The sequence below is a fragment of the Pyxicephalus adspersus genome, chromosome 4 (genome assembly GCF_032062135.1).
Source record: "Pyxicephalus adspersus chromosome 4, UCB_Pads_2.0, whole genome shotgun sequence".
In the NCBI taxonomy this organism is placed as follows: Eukaryota; Metazoa; Chordata; class Amphibia; order Anura; family Pyxicephalidae; genus Pyxicephalus; species Pyxicephalus adspersus.
In genome coordinates this window covers 34,357,901-34,376,638 of record NC_092861.1, presented here as the reverse complement: position 1 = coordinate 34,376,638, position 18,738 = coordinate 34,357,901, and the positions used below count along the sequence as shown (strand labels likewise).

The window sequence follows — 18,738 nt, the reverse complement described above, 5'->3', positions numbered from 1 at the left end:
AGTTTGGTACATCATGAGAAAGAAACAAAGCACTGGTGAACCCAGCAACGCCAAAAGACCTGGACGTCCACGGAAGACAACATTGGTGGATGATCGCAGAATCATTTCCATGGTGAAGAGAAACCCCTTCACAACAGCCAACCAAGTGAACAACACTATCCAGGAAGTAGGCATAACCATATCCAAGTCTACCATAAAGAGAAGTCTACATGAAAGTAAATACAGAGGGTGCAATGCAAGGTGCAAGACACTCATAAGCCTTAAGAATAGAAAGGCTAGATTGGGCTTGGACTGCTCAAAAAACAGCTAAAAAAGCCAGCACAGTTCTGGAAAAACATTCTTTGGGCGAATGAAACCAAGATCAACTTTTACCAGAATGATAGCAAGAAAAAAGTATGGAGAAGGCGTGGAACAGCTCATGATACAAAGCACTCCACATCATCTGTAAAACATGGCGGAGGCAGTGTGATGGCTTGGGCGTGCATGGCTGCCAGTGGCACTGGGACACTAGTGTTTATCCATGATGTGACACAGGACAGAAGCAGCCGAATGAAATCTGAGGTGTTCAGAGACATACTGTCTGCTCAAATCCAGCTAAATGCAGTCACTTGGGAGGCGTTTCATAACACAGATGGACAATGACCCAAAACATAAAGCCAAAGCAACCCAGGAGTTTATAAAGCAAAGAAGTGGAAAATTCTTGAATGGCCAAAGTCAGTCACCTGATCTGAACCCAACTGAGCATGCATTTCACTTGTTGAAGACTAAACTTCGGACAGAAAGGCCCACAAACAAACAGCAACTAAAAGCCACTGCAGTAAAGGCCTGGAAGAGCATTAAAAAGAAGGAAACCCAGCATCTGGTGATGTCCATGAGTTCAAGACTACAGGCTGTCATTGCCAGCAAAGGATTTTCAACCAAGTATTAGAAATGAACATTTTGTTTTCAGCTTTTTAATTTGTCCATTTATTTTGGAGCCCCTAAAATGAAGTGATTGTGTTCAAAAAAAGGCTTTAGTTCCTCACAATTTTATGCAATCTTTTTGTTCAACCCACTGAATTAAAGCTGAAAGTCTGCAGTTCAACTGCATTTGAGTTGTTTCATTTAAAATAAAATTGTGGTAATGTACAGAACCAAAATTAGGAAAAAGTTGTCTCTGTCCAAATGTTTATGGACCTAACTGTATGACCAGGTCTGCCACCACTGCAGACCATACAGAAAGCAGACCTTTATGGAGCCAAAAGAGCCAGACACTTTAATCCTACTACCTAAAACAATAACAATCCTTGTCAAGCGCTGCATTTTTTCACCCATCGACAAAAACCTACATTTTGGGGTCCTGCAGCACAGTGGCTCAGAGGTAGGCACTTTGGGCCGTTGCAGCGCTTGGTTCCAGGTTCGAATCTTGGTCAGGCCGCTATCTGCATGGAGTTTGAAAGTTCTAACAATGTTTTGTGGGTTTCCTTCCACATTCCAAAAACACTGGAATGTGGAAGGAAATTGATTGTGATATGCGATTTTATTCACATACTGAGCTGTCCTAATTAATAGCAAAAGGGCAAACATGAAATGTACTAAAGCAAACAGGAGTTAAAAACTTTTAGACAGAGCCCTAAATCTTAAAGCCCAGTTTATGTAGCAATATTAAAATCATTTTACTTTAGACATATGTATGGTGCAAAATTTGGCCTGGGAATTGAAGCTTTCAAAATGACCTCTTTCATTAGTAACAAAGTTGAGAACTCTTTGCTGTGCAATTGCGGATTACATTTAGCTGGGACACTGCAAAAGGTTGTGATAAAAGGACCTATCATCAGCCAACTGCAACTTTCACTTTTTACCTAAATGAGCAATTATGAGTTTATTTTATGTTTAAATCACAAAAAAGCAAACCTGCAAGACGTACCTCTTCCCTATCAATATCCATGTTCCATACACAGATTCCTCCATCAACAGAACAAGATACCAGCTGGCGTGTGAGCTGCAAGTAGCAAAGTCCTTGTACCTTGTCACTGGGTAAAGAAGAAAGTAATTTTGCAGTTTTCATTCACTTAATTAGCATCACAACAATTACACCAAGGCAAATTCCCACTTATGTCTAATGACAAGTGATGTCACGCCTTTCAATCCATCAAACAGTAAATCTTTCCACAGATAATGACTTGGATCCTGTTGCTGGCCACATGCACTCAATTTGTGCCCTGTTCAGTAATCCAGGCTTACATGACATATGTAACCAGTGACTCAAGTACGTCACTCCATATCATTTCATTACATTAAAGTGTGGTTGTGGCTCTGTGCCAGGATCCTCTTCATGCAGATCAGGCATGTGACAGCAAAAACTAAATAAAACAGCATCACAAACTAAACAGTGGACTTAACCTGACAATGAATGATCCTTACTGGTGTCCTTGGAGAATTAGTGTTCGACCTTGTCTCCCTCCAATGTCCCACAATATAATACTGTGATCTGATGACCCTGAGAAAAGAAACCGTTGCACAGGGTCCCAGCACAGACAAGCCACGCTACCTAAAAGGAACACAACACACTTGTATCATGGTCATCTACTCAAAAAGCAAAACATATACATAAAGTAAATAAGTAATTTACAGTTATACAGACAATATATATCAACAAGATAGGAAATATTGCAATATGTTTTTAAAGAAGAGTGGAGGGGAAGTGACAGCCGGTGCACTTGAATTTTTCATTTAGAAATTACCTGCCAATGTAGAGATTCTATGAGATCTTGTAACACTGGTACTGAAACAGTTAAGAAACTGAAGGTTTTCCTAACAGACACTAAATTGTAAAAATACATGATCAGATACCCCCGTATATGGCCAATTTATAAATGACACACCAGGCACAATTGTCTTGCCAGTAATTTAGCATTTTTAGCAACAGTGCCTGTTTGGAAGTCCTTCAGACATGTAACTGGCACTGAAAGAAGCTTGTAACAGTAATTTTCACTAAAATAGCATTTCAGCTGCTTCTATTACTATGCATCCACCACCACCCTGGCCAGGAATATTTACATTATGCTTTATGGTAAAAGAATACAGTCACACTTTATTCTAATGCAAGATGCTGAATTTTTGTCATTGGAAACTGGCATTCTTCCTTCATAAATTAAAGATCAGTTTAACATTTAAGAATTTATATTAGCACAGTCATTTTTCAATACAGGTTTTTTTTTTAAACTGGTCAGCACCACCTCCCCAGGGTAAAAGCCTTAGGCTACGTGCACACGTGCATTTGTTATTGGAAAGGATCTTTCACGATTCTTTCCAACGACAAACGATACATAAACGAGTGCTGTACATACAGCACCATTCTGCTCTATGGAGAAGGAAGGTGGGAAACAAGGGAGTGGCACCACGCTGTGCTCTCTCCCCTTCACTTGCATTACGATCATTCCACGTCTATCGTCCGTGGATCTGCCAGGACGCTCATTCGGACGATGGGCGATGAGTGCTGTACACATGCAAGATTCTCATTCAATATCAGCCCTGAGTCAATTATTGGACGAAAACCATTGCACGTGTGTACAAAGACTTAAAAGGAAAAGGTACTTGGAATGATTACCTTCATGACCTTTAAGTGTCGATATCACAGAACAACTGTCCTTCTCCAGCTTTAGCAGCGTAATCAGCCCAGAAAAATCCCCAACAAAGGCATATCTGGTTTCTTCATCATATCTGTACAAGACTTTTGTTAAGGATCAGCTGGCTTATTACAGAGATCAGAGAGGACAAGGTATAATACCAACCTCCTAATAAACTGCAAGTTGTCATGGGGACTGCTCTAGTCTTTGGTTAATTTGCATCAATGAAACGGACACATTTTAACCCAAAAATAGAGCTAGAGCTAAATGTTACATGTTCACAGAACATCGTCAAAATGTATGAATAAATAGAGAGGCCAGAGAAATTACTTCTTATTACCAAGAAGCAAATGTCTCATGTCCAGGTATAAATTTGAGAGAAACCATAAAATCATTTTAAATCCTAATTTTTTATATTTTCTGAATTGTCTAGAGGAGATTGCAGACACATAGATTAGGGTTCCTGCATAGTTAATGGTGTTTATCCACAGGAGGAATTTTTCAAACAGAACATTAACATTGGATAAAACAGCATAGAGCAAACCTACAAAAAAGAAAATTGCAGTTGTTTAGAACAGACAAGGCAATAGAAGGCTTTTGTGTAACTTTGGAGTCATTGCAAGAAAAAATATTATAAATGGCAGGTGTTAAAACAGCCCTATCATTTGACAAGGACAGAATAAACTGTTGAATAGCACTGTCCATTCACGTTAGTAATGTTTGAGCCTGACCTAGCAATCACAGGACATGCAAACCAGCCTTCAATTGCACTGCCTCTTCTCCCAGACAGTCCTTACAATTCTCAGAAGACTTGATACCAATATTGGGAAACTACAATTCATTAAGATTTAGGGGTGTTTAGTGGCACTGGTTTTATTGCTGGTTGTGTTTTTGCAATGGGGAACATTGTTCCAAGATAACCTCTCCAAGAGGGGAATTTCCTTACTTTCGTGGGAATTCCTTCTCCTCATTTGTGGGGTACGTGCAAAGACAATGTTTTTTTTGTGTAGGGGTGGGTTAGACCCATTGTCAAGTTTTACTGCTGTGTCCCAGCTGAAAGGATGCCACCCCACCTTTCTTATTTTGGGTGACCATGGTTATAAAAGCAGAAAGTGGGGGGAAATCCAGACATTTTTAATTTTCACCTACAGCAGCAGCTGAAGGAAAAAAAAATCACAACTGCTCCTATGACAACTTTCTGAGATGAAAACACTTTGGAGGGATTTCCTCTCAATTCCTGTAAAGACGTTATGACAGAAAATAAAGTTAAATCTTCCCAGCAAGACACAGGCAGCAAAAAACCTGATATGGGAGTTGATCCCTTTCCTCCTCTACACAAAACAAACACACAAAGGCACATCTCCCCGATATGACACAGCCATAACAATTTTAGATGACCTTTAAGTTGATCTAATGTTTTTTTTTACAAGAGCAGCAAGATGAGGATTTAGAAGAAGGTGCTTGATACAGAAATAGATGATTTTGTACATTGCGGATTAGCTGTGGAGTCTTCATCATTATACTTGTAATGGCTTATATTACATTTCCCTGGTTTAATCAAATTAAACAGAGCAGTACTCTCTGAGCACTTGTTTTTCTGCTCAAATTAGAAAGCAAAAGGTCAATGGCAACTTACTGTTTTACCTTGGACTCTGAAGTGCCACGTAATATGTCATGCTATAAAAATCCATGATAAAAATAAAAATAATACCTTTCATACAGAGAAAAAGTATCTTGCTGCATTACTTCATTAAAGAAAGAAAACATCCCTTGAATGCCTGTGCCTATGCTGCAGTCTGAGTAGCATCTTCCTGAAGGAGAAAATTTAGATACATTTTACATGTATAAAATGTATGCAAATGCACTGGATAGAACTTAAGTGTGGACTCTAGTAAAGAAAATGATTCAAATCACAAAAGGCTTTTAAGGATACTGGAGGCAGGACGCCCAAGCAGAGAATGCATATCTGCCTGCCAAGGAGCCACTCTGAGTACACATCCATGTAATGAACTTATCCTGCCCAGTGCTGATCACCCATTCAGGTCCAGGAGAGTAAATGATCTCTGTCACTCGGTTCTGATGAGCTGCACAGAGTAAAAAGAAATGATTAATTTATGATACCAGCTGCCAAACTGGGTGAGTGAAAGAAGAATACTACATTACTTACCTGGGTATGTTTTTACAAAGTTCATTTTGTTGAAGTCATCAGAGATCAAAAATTCCTACAGTGCAAAAAGAAATTATTTAAAAAAGTTAGCAAGATATGTAAAAAAAATAAATAAACAGAATGCATACACTGGCATACAAGTGGACTGAACAAAACAAGGTTACAACTTTGTCCATAGGGTTTTATATCTGGGATATGTTTATTTCCCTAATGAATTTATGTCTTTTTTCAACCTTCCTTACTATGCAACTATATGTAACTTTAATTAGTAGAGTGATGCTTTAATTTTCTGGACCAGATAAACAAAGGATAGGAGATTGAGTAGTTGTTTAAATGAATGACCATGGCTAATAGAATTACTCACTGCTTCAATGTATATTGTGCCAACAGACTTGTTGCTTTCAGAGATCACATTAGGGCAGCTGTGAAAAGACATGCTAAAGGGTCCGCAACATACCCAGAAGTGTTGAATGCTGTCAAAGTAAGCATGAATTTAGAAACATTCTTTAGTATATTACTAATACTAATGCCCTTTCAGTGTGTAAAATAGTCACTGTGTCTTCAGGAAACACTGTACAATCTTTCTATAAATTGCCATTTGCAAAAATATAAAGCATACATGAGATGAATAGGAAGAAAAAGACAGTAACAAGACCTAAATCACATAAATCCTACATGCCAGACTTCTACTTTAACGTTTCTTTACTCATCAGCATGATAACAGAGGTAGATATCAGACAAAACAGGTCACAGCCTAATAGGTAATTACTAAATCCCGTGCAGAGAAGGAAAGCAGTGCCGGTTGTTTTATCATGCAATGATTGGACATAGTTCCACCTGGTAATGTCCCTTATGAAGACATGGTGCAAGAATTTTTTGATCCTCAGTAAAAAAAAGTAGGATAAAGTTTTCTCTTTTTCTTACAAATTTAAAAGAGAATTTGAACAGAGGTATAAATAAGTATTCTTGGAATCTAAATTAAACTAATATAAGAAACTCCTATGCATGCAATTCACTGCAACTACCCCCAACTCTTGGGAGAGAGACCACTACTGCCATGCCACAACATTTGTGTAGGTAGCATTCAACACAAACTGCCATGATTAATCATGTAAGTGTAATTTCCCTCAGTAAATTTAAGGATTCCCTAATAAAGGTATTCTAAAAATACAGGAGTGAGAGAAGAAAGCAAGAGATACCATGCTGGATCTTTGCTACAGGGCTGCAAAGGTAAGAGCTATAACAAGGTACACATGCTTGCTGTAAAACATTAACATTTGGAGTAGTTTAACATTGTGTTTGTGCCTAAAGTCACATACAAACGTGAGCATATTAAAATATATTTTTCTTAGAATTTGGTAACTGCACATCCGGCTTTAAGAACAACAGTTCTAGCACCGACCACTAAAATAAAGAATAACCAAAGCAACATTAAAAACATTTGATTATTGTCATTTTTTAAACATTGGAGTTACTACCCACAGTGATCAATCAAGTAAAGGCTTTTATGATGAAATCCAATTCCAATTTGTACCAACAAGTTAACAATGGACTGACTCACCACAATGGCGCCACTATCCTGCCCCACAAAAACCTTCCTGCTGTCATGGTGGTATCGCAGTGCAGAACATGCCGCTAAAAGGAAGACAGCCAAAGAAATGTTATAAACACAACCTGAGCAATGTTCTATAATCTTCACACTTAAATCAGCTCTTTTTATATTTCTGCTGTACAAGTTAGAATAAGATGAAATTCAAAAATGTTTCAGCAACAGATTGATTTGGTATAAAACACAAAATTAGTTCAACAAGAATAAGGTACATTCACATTCCTCCTGCACATATAAATATTTACATACTTTGATATGATTGTATATATAACACTGTACAAACGTTTACAAACTACACATTGGGCCTGAATAATTAAAGCTCACCAAGACTGGAGAAGATAGATTATCAAGGGTGAACCAGGGAGATCCAGAATACCCAGAATATGTCTAGTAAAAGATTGAAAAACATTCCAAATATTTACAAATGATTTTATTGTAATTTTGCTGGATCGCCCAGGTTTACAACATGATAATATGTATGTGATTATGCATGGGGAACTTCATTATTGCCCTAATTTATTGCAGTCAAGGCATTTGTAAAGTCTAAATACTTTAAAACATATATTTTCTGACTCCACAGCAACACTGACTTCCTTCAGAGCTTGCAGGCATAAAGCCAAGGAACAATCCAGATATAGTTTGCTGCTTGTTATTGTTAGTTGACTACACATTCAAAGTTTCCAGAACATTACAAAGAGACAATCTTTATTTAGTTTTTTCTACAGTCCGTGTCTATCCAAACACAAGCAGAGAGATCACTACATCTGACATAATATTAAGTGATCCAGACAACAAATAAAATCCATTTATATTTGGTGGTAACACTGCAGCTATGCTACAGTCAGAAAATCTGGTTGGCCTATCTGCTAGAGAGCACTAACTTGGAATTTGTGTCTGCACCTACAAAACTCAGAACTGGCGGAAGAAAAGGATGAAAATAGAAACTGGTAGTTTTATGCTGGTCGGTATAAAGAACAGCAAAGAAGAAAGAAAAGTAAAGAAAGAATAAAGAAAATAATAAAAGAAAAGAAACTGGTAGGACAGTAATAAGAACAGAGAAGAGACCTTTGCTCAGAAAGAAAAGAATAGTAAAGAAAAAGAAAAAGAAAAGAAAAGAGAAAAGAAAATGGTAGGTCAGTATTAAGAACAATGGAGGGACCTTTGCTCATAAAGAAAAGTAAAAAAAGAAAATGAGAAAAGGAAAGAAACTGGTAGGTCAGTATAAAGAACAGCAAAGAGACCTTTGCTCAGAAAGAAAAGAAAGAGAAAATAAACTGGTAGGCCGGTATAAAGAACAGCCAGGAGACCGTTGCTCATAAAGAAATGAGAAAAAAAGAAAAAACTGGTAGGCCAGTACAAAGGACAGCAAAATATATTTGTAGGGAGTCTAGAAATGTTGAGGTGTAACTGTCACAGGGAAAAGACTGGTAGGACAGCAGAAATAAATTACTAGCATGAAGCTAGCAGAAAAGCAGCCGCCCAAGTTGTGGAACGTTGCTGATGTTGTCAAGCAGATAGATAATGCTAGGTAACTGACAGGGTTTGCAACAGGTTTAGGTCTGGACAGGCAATATTGCTTGGCAATACTTTGTAAACACGTTTTGCATTTACATGCAGTGTTTATATATCTTTTTATGATGTGGGTTGGGATTAACAGGAAATGATATGAGTAATGGGACGCTGTATGAGAGCCAGCACATTAACACTGGCCATCCTAGGAAAGAATCACAAAAGCATTCTAACTCAGGATACAGGTTATGTAAACAGAAATGGAAATGCTACAAAACACTAAGTTTTGTGGGTTGCCAGCCCTTAAAGTTCTACTGTGGTCTTGGAACTGCTTCTATGTATACTGTGACATGCATGACATGAAAGTGGTCATACAAGGTGATTTTTCAGGGGAAATTTCAGGGGCAGAAGAATAGTACAATGTTCAGAAAAGTCAGGAAACCCTTTCTTAGCTGCTCTATAGAAGCTCAGTCTGTAACAGAATGACCACTTCTTAACTATGTTTCTGCTTAGACAGAAAATCTGTCTCAACTGCATTGATAAATTCCCAAAGGGGTTACAAACAGACAAACACAAAAACGGGGTGCAAAATTTGCTTAGGAACAGACTACTGTGACTACTAGTGTTGACAATTTGCTGGTTATACAATTATACCGAGTATAGCACATTTTATACAGAATATTTACCAGAAATCAAGGCAAGTTTTAAGGGAATATTTCTCTCCAAGATATAACCAAATGTTTTTAATGGTAAATACAATGGACCAAAAAGGACCAAATGGGAGAGGTCATAGGGAGCTTTAGAAAGCGAGGGAGGAAGCTGAGTTTCAGATATTTGTCAGCCATCCACAAGAATTTAGCTGACAGGCAGCATAAAATTTTATTCAGAACCAAGAAAGACAATTTAGAGGTGGACAGGTACATTTGTGTGTCATCTGCATACGAATGGTATTGTAGGCCATGGAAGGGAATGAGTTGTAGCAGGGTCCTCTCCTCTTCCTGTGTCACTGTCTGTGTCGGTCATTTGCAACCCCTATTTAATGTACAGCTCTGCATAATATTTATATTTGCTAGCACTAGAGTGCTATATAAATACTGTTAATAATAATAATAATAATTATTATTATTATTACCTTATCCTCATTGCTCTAGACTTACACCCTAAGCCACTATTACTGCCCCTGCCGTTATCATGTCCATCACATTTCCCGCTGTACCTTGAACCTCAAACCCACCTAACCCTTCTTTTGCACCTAACTTCCTAAACTTCTATTATTCCCTCTGCTTTGTAAAGCCTTGATTGTAACCACAGTTGCTGTCCCCGTGGCACTGTATACGGAGCGCCTGATTTATATGATACTAGCTGATTACCTGGCATTGCCCGGGTATTTATTTATTGCAATCTTATATTATAGTCCAAAAAAAAGTATGTAAAAATATGAGCAAAAGGCACACTGTGCTGAGCAATACATACATATGTACATAGATACAAATATACCTCTGACATATACCACAGCGCTGTACAAGGATCAGAGGTGCACTCACATGAGTTCCAGTCATATGTATAGCAAGTTTGGTTGAAAAGTCTCCATGCGTTTTCCACCATCACTCAAACATACACACACACACACACATACATACATACAGTTCTATCCATAAATAATTGAAACGAAAGATGCAGTTGAACTGCAGACTTTCAGCTTTAATTCAGTGGGTTGACAAAAAGATTGCACAAAAATGTGAGGAACACACAAACACAATCACTTCATTTCAGGGACTCAAAAATAATTGGACAATTGTCTCAAAGGCTGGTGTGGGCAATTCCTTCGTTATGTCATTATCAATTAAGCAGATAAAAGGCCTAGAGTGGATTTGGGGGGGGGGGCTTGTATGTTGAAGAAAGTAAATACAGAGGGTGCACTGCAAGGTGCAAGCCACTCACATAAGCCTCAAGAATAGAAAGGCTAAAAAAAAAAAAAAACATCTAAAACAGCCACCACAGTTTTGGAAAAACATTCTTTGGACAGATGAAACCAAGATCAACTTTTACCAGAATGATGGCAAGAAAAAAGAATGGAGAAGGCTTGGAACAGCTCATGATCCAAAGCACTCCACATCATCTGTAAAACATGGCGGAGGCAGTGTGATGGCTTGGGCGTGCATGGCTGCCAGTGGCACTGGGACACTAGTGTTTATCCATGATGTGACAGGACAGAAGCAGCCGAATGAATTCTGAGGTGTTCAGAGACATACTGTCTGCTCAAATCCAGCTAAATGCAGTCACATTGATTGGAAGGCGTTTCATAATACAGATGGACAATGACCCAAAACATACAGCCAAAGCAACCCAGGAGTTTATTAAAGCAGAGAAGTGGAATATTCTTGAATGGCCAAGTCAGTCACCAGATCTGAACCCAATTGAGCTAGCAATTTTTGTGTGTTGAAGAATAAGCTTCGGACAGAAAGGCCCACAAACAAACAGCAACTGAAAGCAGCAATGCAGTAAAGACCTGGCAGAGCATTAAAAAGGAGGAAACCCAGCATCTGGTGATGTCCATGAGTTCAAGACTACAGGCTGTCATTACCAGCAAAGGGTTTTCAACCAAGTATTAGAAATGAACATTTCATTTTCAGCTTTTTAATTTGTCCAATTACGTTTGAGCCTCTGAAATGAAGTGATTGGGAAATGTAGAGAGGTTTTAGTTCTCACATTTTTATGCAATCCTTTTGTTCAACCCGCTGAATTAAACCTGAAAGTCTGCAGTTCAACTGCATCTGAGTTGTTTCATTTAAAATTAATTGTTGTAATGAACAGAACTAAAATTAGAAAAGAATTGCCTCTGTCCAAATATTTATGGACCTAACTGTACATGCATACATCCAATTTTATATACCGTATTTTTCGGACCATAAGACGCACTTTTTTTCCCCCTAAAGTGGGGGGAAAATCAGGGTGCGTCTTATGGTCCGAATGCATATTTTTTTTACTTACCTGTATCCCCGCCGGTCCCCGCAGCCAGTGTCCTCTTCCTGTGTCCCAGCGTGCGGCACTTGTGCCCGCCCACGAAGGCGGCGCCGATTGGTTTGATGAATGCCGATCGGCGCCGCCTTCATGGGCGGGCACAAGTGCCGCACGCTGGGTCTCAGGGAAACACAGAGGAGGAACACAGACAGAGGCAGATAGCAGCCAATGTCTGTGTTCCTCCTCTGTAGGAGGCTCCTATCTGCCTCTGTCTGTGTTCCTCCTCTGTGTTTCCCTGTCTTCCAGCGTGTGGCACTTGTGCCCGCCCATGAAGGCGGCGCCGATCGGCATTCATTAAATCAATCGGCGCCGCCTTTGTGGGCGGGCACAAGTGTCACACGCTGGAAGACAGGGAAACACAGAGGAGGAACACAGACAGAGGCAGATAGCAGCCAATGTCTGTGTTCCTCCTCTGTAGGAGGCTCCTATCTGCCTCTGTCTGTGTTCCTCCTCTGTGTTTCCCTGTCTTCCAGCGTGTGGCACTTGTGCCCGCCCATGAAGGCGGCGCCGATCGGCATTCATGAAATCAATCGGCGCCGCCTTTGTGGGCGGGCACAAGTGTCACACGCTGGAAGACAGGGAAACACAGAGGAGGAACACAGACAGAGGCAGATAGCAGCCAATGTCTGTGTTCCTCCTCTGTGTTCCAGCATGCGGAACTTGTGCCCGCCCACGAAGGCGGCGCCGATTGATTTCATGAATGCCGATCGGCGCCGCCTTCATGGGCGGGCACAAGTGCCGCACGCTGGATCTCAGGGGAAATCAAATGAATTTTTTTTTTCTTGTTTTCCCGTGCGGAAAACCTGGTGCGTCTTATAGTCCGGAGCGTCTAATGGTCCGAAAAATACGGTATATAGATAAAGAATAAACTCTTGTAATGGAAATGGCATATAAATAAACCTAAATTATGGCTGTCTGTAAAAGAACCTGTTAACACGTCTTAAGAGAGAGAGATCTGAACCTGCTACACCCATTCATTAGTGTCAGGCCTGACCATTGTCAAGAGTTACTGTGATGTCCAGGAAACTTCCTGGAAGCTGAGAAAATAGTAGCTCCTTGATTATTTTAAAGAAGAGGAGATGATTCAGAGTGGGCGTGGTCCGTGTGGGTGCCACACAGCACACGCCCACCAGGGTGACATAAGGGATTCCCTGTGCACGGAGTCCGTGTGAGTGCGGGTTCTTGGAATCAGACTGGGTCCTGCACAGCACATGCCCACTATAATGACGTAGGGGATTCCCTGTGATGACAGAGGCTGTGGGCCGGTGGAAATCTAAACACGGGCCGCAATTGGCCCGCGGGCCCCCCTCATTTCTGCTGAGTGTGAGAGTCGGATGCCAGACTAAAGAGATCATGTAGTGAGTTTAAGCTAAGAAATTCTGTTAGTCATTTTGTGCTGCATTTTCATCAGTTCTATTGTTCCTAGCAATCACCAATGAATATAGAACCTCTCCCTTTCATCTTATGACCTATGTCTGTTTTCCTCATACAGAAGGGCAAGTCAGCCATGTCACCCTAGGAGAGGAAGTGTTTCACTAGTAGATTTACCAGGGTTCTGAGCAACACAACAGATAGATTAAAGGTATTAGAAGGTCAGACTATGCTCTGACTGTAGGAAAGTGATTGGCCTTTACCAGTTTGACTTGAGTGATGTGCCAGCAGTCCAGCACTTTCTGTTAAAAGGTCTAAGCAAAGACCTTACCTGTTTGACTGCTTATTATACCAATATGGTAAGGGCTTACTCACACTGACATTCATGCAAGAAAGTGCAGGGATTCATGAGAAATGTATTACACTCAGCGTCATAAAAATGCAGTATATTGGAAAATTCAACAATGGAAGGGGGAAAATCGGGAATAAAGAGAATCAATCATGTCATTCAAGCTCATTTACAAGGCTTATACACTGTGAATGCAGCACTAAAGTTACGGATTGATGGTACTGCAAACTTCTAAAGAGTAAAAACACCAGAACTTGGATCTGTAGTATTTTCTTAATCAGACCCTGTAGTTGAAACATTATTCTTAACAAAAACATTGCCATACGAATTTATGTTCTGCTTTAATTATAATATAACTTTATTTTGCTTTCCCTGGTCCCTCCTCCCCATCATCGTGTTAATAAAATATTTGAAAAAAAACTTTCAATTTTCATGACATACTTGTATGATACATGTATGATGAAAGCAGTAAATAGTTTCTCTAAATATTCTCATGAGTTTTGTTTATAACATTTATTGAGTTATGTCTATATACTATCTGTCTGTGAAGTTATAGGGTATAAAATTAATAGATCCCTGCACTTTTGGGTGGCAATACATTAAAACTGGAGAAGCAGTTTTTAAACTATTAAACTCATTTTGTAAGTAAATCATTTTTGAAACAGTTTACCTGTCTAAAGAGAAATCATTTTCTTAGTTACCACACTATAGGCTCTATTTATAAAACAGGGAATCTGACATTCCCTCATACATTCCCTGGTGGGAATCAATTACTGCTATTGAAACATGTGGAGAAGATTTCCATGAGGAAATGTCAGAATCCCTGTTCTGTATCACTTGTTTATGTGTTTTTCCTGTAACAATAAACTTTTCTTGGATCACAAATGATAATATGTATTTTCTCGATTTTGGTTATCTTTCCATGCATGATTAGGACCATGTGGGTTACAGGCAGCAAATAATCACAAAACTGTTTTGTCTTACAACTCTGAATGTGATCAGTTGCAGGCAATGGGGCAGGGTAAAACTAACTCACATGACATGGTGTGGTAGATACTTGGCCAATATTGCCCACTGTCTCTCTTCAGCCATACTCGCAGTGTCCTAAAGACAAAAACAAATACAAGATTGTTGTAGTAAAACAAAACAACACAATGATAGTAGAAGTATGGAGTAGTTAGTAGTTATTTCTCTATAAAATTACTGTTCCCCTTTACAATATCAGTCCTATGGATCTTATCCAAAGGCTAAATTCCATATATCTAATAAAAAACAGGTTTAGAATTCATTTTGGCAAACTCTCTTCTACAAAGATCATGTGACTAAACTAGAGCTAAAAACTCTGGTTCAGCAATTTTACTTTTGTAGTTCTCAAAGTGTATCCAAAGCCAAATAACATTGGATAGAGCAAGTTATGTCAAAACCCTTTGTTAAATTTCCCTTAGGGTCAAGAAGTGAAAGTTATTCTTCCCAATGGAAGAAACAACAGGAAGTTTATTTAAATGAAGTGTTTTTAGATGAAGAAGTGTTCCAATTGGTAGATTTCTTCCCATTTCTATTCTAGGGGCAACTCTTATTTTGGATTTTTGGACAAATAGGAAAGTAAATATCACCAACAGAGACACAACCAGAACCTTCACCAGTCTAACCAATAAAAGTTTGGCTTTACGCATTGACTGGGTCTACATGGAAGTTTTTAAAAACACATGTAAACGTTGCTACTGCGTTTTTTATGCAAATTTATTAGTGTTTTAAAGCTTGCCTTTCAAACGCTGGATAAAGTATGTGCCGCGTGTAAAATCAATTGAAGTTTTTACCCACAGTTTTCACACGTTAAATCCACGTTTTAATTTTTTAAACGCTGCAAGGAGCGTTATAGATTACGTAGGAGAATATTTGACTAGAGACCACCGGTCATAATGGAGCCAATTTAAAGCTCTCCCAAGACTAGAGAAGACAGATTATCACGGAAGAACGTGGGTGACCCAGCAAACCTGGTGGGGTTTTCCTAATTCACATTTGCTTTTTGTTGGCAAATGTTTTCAGTCCTGGACCTAATCCATTGCAGCTTTCTTGGATCACCCAGGATAGCCTATCTTCTCTGGTCTTGGAGAACTTTTAATAATCAGGCCTAATATGTCTGCACTGACATTTCATATGAAGTAAACACAGCCTGCAAAAGAGGCTAGGGCCTCAGATTGAATATTCTGAAGTCTTGTCTATAAAGAAAACACCAGTTCTTCAAATCTTATCACTGAAAGTATATGTGGTATTAAGAACCAAAGAAAATCTGCATGCAAAACATTCACCATGCCTAAGGCAAAGAGAGACCCCATAAAGATGATCATGTGAGAGGGGGCGAATGGTTAAGTGTGACTCCTCACTTCACATGTTGTGAATAATAGATCCTTGTTCACATAAGAACAACACCTCCTTTATTCTGAGCTATTTACATATTACCAATTAGATTTGAAAGGGGCAGACAAGACTGAACAGACATTGTGATCAGTGGCCGCCGGCTAAATAGCTTGAAAATGTTCATGGGATGTAGATAAAATAATGGAAAAAATTACCAAAGAAAAGGGAAAGAAAGCAATTAACAGATTCTTCAGTAGTTTTCATTGTAAGAACAGTAAAGTCTCTATAAAAATTACTCTGTACATTACTATGAAAACATGTGACATGTTTATTTGGAAACCAACTGGTTATACAGCTTTTACAAAGGAAAATAGACAAAAGTGCACATGACAGATTTCACATATTACAATCCTTGTGTTAACCGACTTACAGGGGAACTCACTAACATGCCACAGATGTGTAAGATGTTGGCCTTTCCAACAGGGTGATGAGGTGGTCAACCAGACACATGGGAGCTCTGGATGGGAATATTGTTCATGCAAATGGTTGCTGTACCCTACATTTTACCAACACATCTGATCTAGGATCCCCCAAATATATTGGAATATGAATGGCTTAGCTGTTGAACTGTCACTTCAGATGCAAAAATTTTACAACCTAACGATCAGACAAAAATCCTCCCATTCGTACATAAAAAAATAAAAACTTATAAATTACAATCAGGCAGGTTCTTTATTGCAGGAGTGACATTCCATTCCTAGCCCACCACATGCACTTCAATCTGCTGGCCTCTCCATGTGATCATTCTCTATTTCTTTTCTTTGGAAATCTCCAGAAGTCCTGCAGAAAAACTATGGCTGTTTGTGCTCCTATAAAGTGACAAAACATTCTAAGGGTATGTGCGTGGGTAGAGTTTCTTTTAAATCTTTTTGTGCACCCTGTCACGTGAACATGGAATAGCAATCTGTAGTTCTAGGGTGCCAGGAAGGGTAAAGGAAAATTAACCAGTTAAAATCCTACTTTAAGGGGCTGACTTACACAAACTGCAGATCTGTGTACAATAATGCAAAAAAATAGGATAAAACCTTCCCAGGTTAAACTTTACTTGTTGTTTTCATAAACAGGAACACAGGAAACCAGTCTTATATAAGCTGTAATTATTTACCTAATTGTGAAGTATTACCACAGATAACAAGAGCAATGGCATGTAGTAGGGAAGGGATCACATCCATTGATGGGATTTATCAATCTCTAGGTCGCGATTGGACCCATATATGATTCCACTATACCAGAGCCGGACCAGTATATGTTTCCATGGAATCAGAACCGGACTGGTAATTGTCCCAGGGAATCAGAACCGGACCGGTACATGTATCCATGGAATCAGAGCTGACACAGGGCTGTAACATTATCACCTTATCTACATCATATTGAATGGAGGGCTAGCATGGAAGGTCAGTGTGTGCACTCTGTATTGGGAAGGGCTGTGGATGTTACTTTAATAGAGGGCTGGCAGCCTAGCATAGTGTGTGTTACTATACAGAGGACTAGACAGGAAGGGCAATGTGTGTCAATACTTGCAGCAAGAGGCTATCAGGGAATAGCATTGTGTGCTACTATAGGCAGGGTAGGTGTGTGTGTTTCAGTTGGTGTCAGTGGGTAGGTCAGTGTGTGTCAGTAGGTAGGTCAGTGTGTCAGTGGGTAGGTCAGTGTGTGTCAGTTGGTGTCAGTGGGTAGGTCAGTGTGTGTCAGTTGGTGTCAGTGGGTAGGTCAGGGTGTCAGTTGGTAGGTCAGTATGTGTCAGTGGATAGGTCAGTGCGTGCCAGTGAATGCAGTAAAGGGTTAACAGGAAATAGTTGAGTCATTCACCAGAGGACCGTGACGTCACGTGGTAACTGGGCTCCCCTGGCTGTCATACTGTACACCATAATGTATGACCCCCTAAATAATTACCGGTCCTCGCTGGCGGTGATCACGCCGTCTTCTCGCGGGATAAAGCAGGCGGAGGTGACCTGCTCCCGGTGCCCGGGTATCTTGGTAAGGAGCACAGGGCCGTGCGGAGACCGGGAGTGTATCTCAGCCGCCATGACGAGTCATGTGATCTGTCCGGGACCGTAGCTATAATACATGTGATAGCGGCGCACAGTACCTCGGCCAAAGCCGTAATGTCTTGTGTAGTGGAGCCTGAATGTAAGAAAGTTACTATGGTACAGATAGGTGTTGCGCTCATACACAGTATATTACCTCAGTTGTTGTAAACATTATGAATAATTCCTTGTGTGATAGCTGGGGATTGATGGTTTGCTTGTTATCACCATCGTGGTGTATGTAAGATGAACAATGTCCAAAGATAAACTGCATGGCTAGAACCAGAAACCTATTAGTGGTAATGAGGAGACAATACCAGACAAAGGTTCTGTAAATCCTTTGTATAGTAAAGCCAGTAGGGCAGATCATGTATATAGGTTGATTGATCAGAATGTAATGTGTATGGTGAGCTTACAGGCCTGAACTGAAAGTTTGCATCAGATGGGTGTTGCATCCCTATACTTTATTATTATTATTATTATTATTAATATTATTAATAAACAGGATTTATATAGCGCCAACATTTTATGCAGCACTGTACATTAAATAGGGATTGCAAGTGACAGACTAATACAGACCGTGCTAAAGGAGGAGAGGACCCTGTCCCGAAGAGCTTACAATCTAGTAGGTGGGGGAATTTCACACACAATAGGATGGG

General features: G+C 39.6%; 1 protein-coding gene across 1 annotated transcript in view; it reads right to left on the bottom strand.

The window, feature by feature from the left end:
- Nucleotides 1–18,111, bottom strand: part of WDFY1 (WD repeat and FYVE domain containing 1) — a 31,875-nt gene extending 13,764 nt beyond the window's left edge. Inside the window, exons 1-8 of the mRNA XM_072407856.1 lie at nucleotides 17,946–18,111; nucleotides 14,671–14,738; nucleotides 7,337–7,410; nucleotides 5,776–5,830; nucleotides 5,542–5,692; nucleotides 3,590–3,702; nucleotides 2,404–2,530; nucleotides 1,907–2,012 (exon numbers count right to left, since the gene is read on the bottom strand). Coding sequence (XP_072263957.1) covers nucleotides 1,907–2,012; nucleotides 2,404–2,530; nucleotides 3,590–3,702; nucleotides 5,542–5,692; nucleotides 5,776–5,830; nucleotides 7,337–7,410; nucleotides 14,671–14,738; nucleotides 17,946–18,079 — 828 coding nt within the window. The 5' untranslated portion in view covers nucleotides 18,080–18,111. The remainder of the gene's footprint in view (nucleotides 1–1,906; nucleotides 2,013–2,403; nucleotides 2,531–3,589; nucleotides 3,703–5,541; nucleotides 5,693–5,775; nucleotides 5,831–7,336; nucleotides 7,411–14,670; nucleotides 14,739–17,945) is intronic.
- Between the last annotated feature and the right edge of the window lie 627 nt (nucleotides 18,112–18,738).